The sequence below is a fragment of the Lolium rigidum genome, chromosome 6 (genome assembly GCF_022539505.1).
Source record: "Lolium rigidum isolate FL_2022 chromosome 6, APGP_CSIRO_Lrig_0.1, whole genome shotgun sequence".
Lineage (NCBI taxonomy): Eukaryota > Viridiplantae > Streptophyta > Magnoliopsida > Poales > Poaceae > Lolium > Lolium rigidum.
Window position 1 is genome coordinate 54580083 of NC_061513.1, and position 3914 is coordinate 54583996.

Below are 3914 nucleotides of genomic sequence, written 5' to 3' on the forward strand. Positions count from 1 at the left end.
AATAGGCAGGTATACCCTAAAACATTTTTTTTCTGACGATACACCGTAGTCTATATACGAAGTTGTAGGTGCCCAGGCGCGCAGTGAGGACGAGAAAGCACGAGGCATTGTCTTGTCCTGCATACAGTTGATCATGGAGGCATGTGAGCTCCAAAGCCACTCTACACAACAGTTGCCTAGGCAAAGAGACTCTCCTTTACCTCCTCCACCTCCCAACTCCCATTCCACCCCTAAAAATTCGCCCCATCCTCTCCTCCTCCTCCCCACATCATCGATCAGCGAGACCAACCGGTGGCCTCGTCCACCACCATGGTGACTCTGCGCTCTCAGAGGTAAGCCTAGAGCGGTGGCCAGAGGGAGGCAGGGAGGCGGGATGTTAACTTCAGCATTTCCTTGTACTCTCATCGACCTAATTTCCAAGCAGAGAAACCGGGAAATCGGTGCCGCCGGAGGCGCCGGGCCAAGCCGATCTGGAGTTCTGCAAGTACATGTCCTACGGACACTCCTGGGAGAAACTGGTAATCTCACTCTCACATGACGGGCAAAGTTCACCTCTACCAGTTTTGTTGCACATGCTAGATCCTTTCAATACAACAGCTGACTATTCGCGTGTCTGTCGTTCTACAGGTGCTGCCTGACAAGTTCGGGAGCACGGTCATGGGCCGTGGGCTCCCGGAGGTGAAGCTGCGGGTGGCAGGCGGAGAGCGGCGCGCGTGGGACGTGGAGGTCGTGGCCGACGAGTACGGCGACGTGTACCTCGCTGGCGGCTGGCGGGAGTTCGCTCGCACCAACGGCCTGGAGCTGGGTCAGCTCCTCTTCTTCCGCTACGACGGCGTTGCCCTGATCACCATCAGGGTCTTGGAGGGGAAACCGTCACCCGACCAGGACGAGGAGGAGGAGGACGGCGCGGGTACACTTCGATCTCTCGCGGCGTTCCCTTTGGTTTATCTTCTCTTGGAATTTACAGTCTTGCGCGGTCGAACTAAAACAGAAGGGAACTCTTCGCCGCCGGCGCCGGCCCCGGCACCAGTGCCGGCCCCGATGGGCAGTGAAAGCAGTAACGGTGGCGGCGACACGGCGGACGTGGGCACCGTTGACCCGGCGTCATCGCAGTTCATCGTGATGCTGAAGGAGTGCCACTTCGGCCTGAAGCAGCATCAGTACCTGGTGAGTGTAAGCGAAGCGTGTCGATCGTGTGTATGCATCAGCATCAATTGTATTTTGCAAGTTTGTTGCTGGCTATGGATGGAGTAGCTAATTCCATGAACATCTCGCATGCAGCACGTGCCTGCAGATTTCCATAAGGCTCATGGATACACGGAGAGGAGGAGGGTGGTGCTGCAGATGCGCGGCAAGTCGTGGACCGTGAACCTCAAGCATACCAAGCTCGTCGGAAGCGGGAGGAGACGCACGGCGCTCAGGTACGGGTGGCACCAGTTCTGCGTCGACAACGGTCTTGGCCTCGGCGACACCTGCTTCTTCCATGCGCTCCCGGAGGGCAGCGGCGAGGACCACGTGCTCAGGGTTGAGGTGCGCAAGCAAGACGGCACCATTGTCAAGTGATTAGTTCGTGCCTCAGGCAATAATGATGCACAAGAAGAACAAGCAAGTCGTGTTAACTTCTAAAACGCAACGCAAACTATCAACTGAATGTGTCTTTCGATCTGTGATGGCAAATAAGTTGCGGAAGATGGTAACTTTAGTGTTGGAGAGAGTGCAAAGAGTCAAGCGGCTCAGACCCGCTCCTTGGTCGCCCCGTGCGACCGGGGGTGGAACCCTAGATCTCGGCCCCCACCGATCCTCTCCCCTCCCCCACCCCCGCCCACCGCTGGCGTGCACCGCCAGGCAAAGCCCGCACGGTGCCGGTGGCGGCGATCCTTCAATTACCTGGCGGGATGAAGACTGTGCGGGGCGACATCCTCCATGGCGGCAGTGCATATCTGTGGAAGTCAGGCGAGGCCTGGCGTGGTGGCGTCCGACGAGCTGTTCCATGGCGGCCTTTTTGCAAGTGGAGGCGACGCTGGGGTGGGCGGTCATGGTTGTGTCGACCCGGTGGTTGCGGCGGCATGGTTTCTCCTCGCTTGTGGTGTGTGTGTGCCTAGAGGGCGGTTGCTGGCTGGCCTGGCCGTGGACGCCGACGGCGGCTCATGGGACATCGAAGGTGGATTCAGAGGCTGGTTACAGGCTCTAGTCACTGCCCTCGTACTCGGATCTGGCCTATGTGGCTCGGCCGCCATCGGAAAGGCCACCAAGGCACGTACGCTCGCGAAGATGTCTACTCTAGGGGCCCATGGGAGGTTGGTCCAGCCGATTTGGACCGGCGGTGACGATTTGGTAGGTTCTAGTGAGGTTTGGCGGCCCAGTTGTCTTTGATGTGCACTGGTTTGGGAGGAATTGGGAAGAAGGGTTTGTGTCGGCGCAATCTAGAGTGACTCACTGCCGCCGGGACCGGATCAGGGGCTTCCTCGGTCCCTCCCCCCTTTTTTTGCTCCCATGACTGCTCTCACCAGCGCCGCCCGAATGACGTCTATGTTCCAACCTCTACTAGCACCCAGCTTGGTTGTCACCGTTCCAGCGAGGAAAAGGTCCCATCTTGCTGACCTCTTAGTGATTCTCCGGTGAAGTGGTTGTATCATGGTGGGTGCCCCCGAATGTCGATGTTGTCCCCACTCGTGGAGTGCTTGGTGTGGGGGTTGTAGTCGACGACTCGGGCGAAAGCCATGGTCGGTCTGTCCGGAGCAAATGACGGTGACGCTGTTGGGCGCCATTATCCTTCTTGGGGGTGTCTTCGTTGAGCCTCGGCTCTACCCCCATCATGGTCGGATACATCTACGTAAAAATCTTGGCTCTTAATGGGTTGAGCAACGACGTCACCTTGGTGTCGCTCCCCTTCCTGGAGGCTTTTCTTATGAGATCTTGTTGTTCTCTTGCTTCTCCTTTCATGGTCACATGTGGCTGGCGTCTGCACGTGTGTAGTTGGTTCGTGGGGATTTCAGTGATGGTCCGCCTGCGACACCCTCCGCTCTTTATTTTTTTCGAGACGAAAAACTAAAGGCTTAGAGTTTTATCTTTGTTTGTGGTAGTCGTGCTTTTGTTGTTTTGGGTGTCGGTTTACTATGATATGTGCTTGTATTGTAAGCTGGTAACACTTCCGTGTACGTGTTCGGGTTGTGCTGCAATCATGGCCGGTTAAGGGCTTTGTTAAGTCAAATTGGACTTTGTGGGCCTACTATTTAAAATTAAAATAAGTTGCAGAATGGATGTACTCCCTCCATCCACGAGCTTAATTTTGACTAAATTGATATATATCTACACACTAAATTACGTCTAGATACATGCATATTTGAACAAAATTTGAACATCCTTCTATAAATGGAGGTAGTATATTAAATTAGATATTCCTCGAACGAAATGTGTTACTATATAATCTACCAACCTCTGTAATCATGAGGCCACTCGTCCTAGATCAACAACTAAGTGCACCCAACTATGAACACACGAAGAGAACCAACATCTGGTTGGATGGTTAAGAGATGACTAAGAGAGCAGTGACACCTCTATTCAAGCAGAGTTCAATTTCTAAATTTGACACTTTGGTGCCTCATTAAAAGGCGAAATATTTTTAATGGGAGGCGATGTTTCCGTCGATAGTGAGGCGCTCGTGGTGGCATAGTCCCCGTCGAATCAGTTTCTTAGACTCATTCTCTTGAAGGTGCTCATATGGGTATGGTGTGCATGTGTACGTTCATAGGGTGAGTGTTTGTACGTATGTATGAGCGTCTATATATTTGTACCGTGTTTAAAAAAAACTATGAACAGACGAACTAAATCAAGGGAGGGAAGATGCTAGTGATCCAAACAACAAAATCTTTATGCTATCATATTATTATAGTCAATACACTGCAACACATATT

The 3914-nt window shown here is 53.3% G+C and overlaps 1 protein-coding gene across 1 annotated transcript; it reads left to right on the top strand.

The window, feature by feature from the left end:
• The first annotated feature begins 309 nt into the window (after positions 1 to 309).
• Positions 310 to 1563, top strand: LOC124662614 (B3 domain-containing protein Os03g0212300-like). Its single transcript, XM_047200429.1, has 4 exons — positions 310 to 332; positions 425 to 518; positions 628 to 1167; positions 1282 to 1563. Exons 1-4 carry the CDS (start codon positions 310 to 312, stop codon positions 1561 to 1563), a joined length of 939 nt encoding a protein of 312 aa, XP_047056385.1.
• The last annotated feature ends 2351 nt before the right edge of the window (positions 1564 to 3914 follow it).

Coding starts and splice junctions, on each gene's coding strand:
- LOC124662614 (XM_047200429.1), top strand. CDS start 310: ATGGTGACTCTGCGCTCTCAGAG. Junction 333..424: donor GTGACTCTGCGCTCTCAGAG/GTAAGCCTAGAG, acceptor ATTTCCAAGCAG/AGAAACCGGGAAATCGGTGC. Junction 1,168..1,281: donor TGAAGCAGCATCAGTACCTG/GTGAGTGTAAGC, acceptor TCTCGCATGCAG/CACGTGCCTGCAGATTTCCA.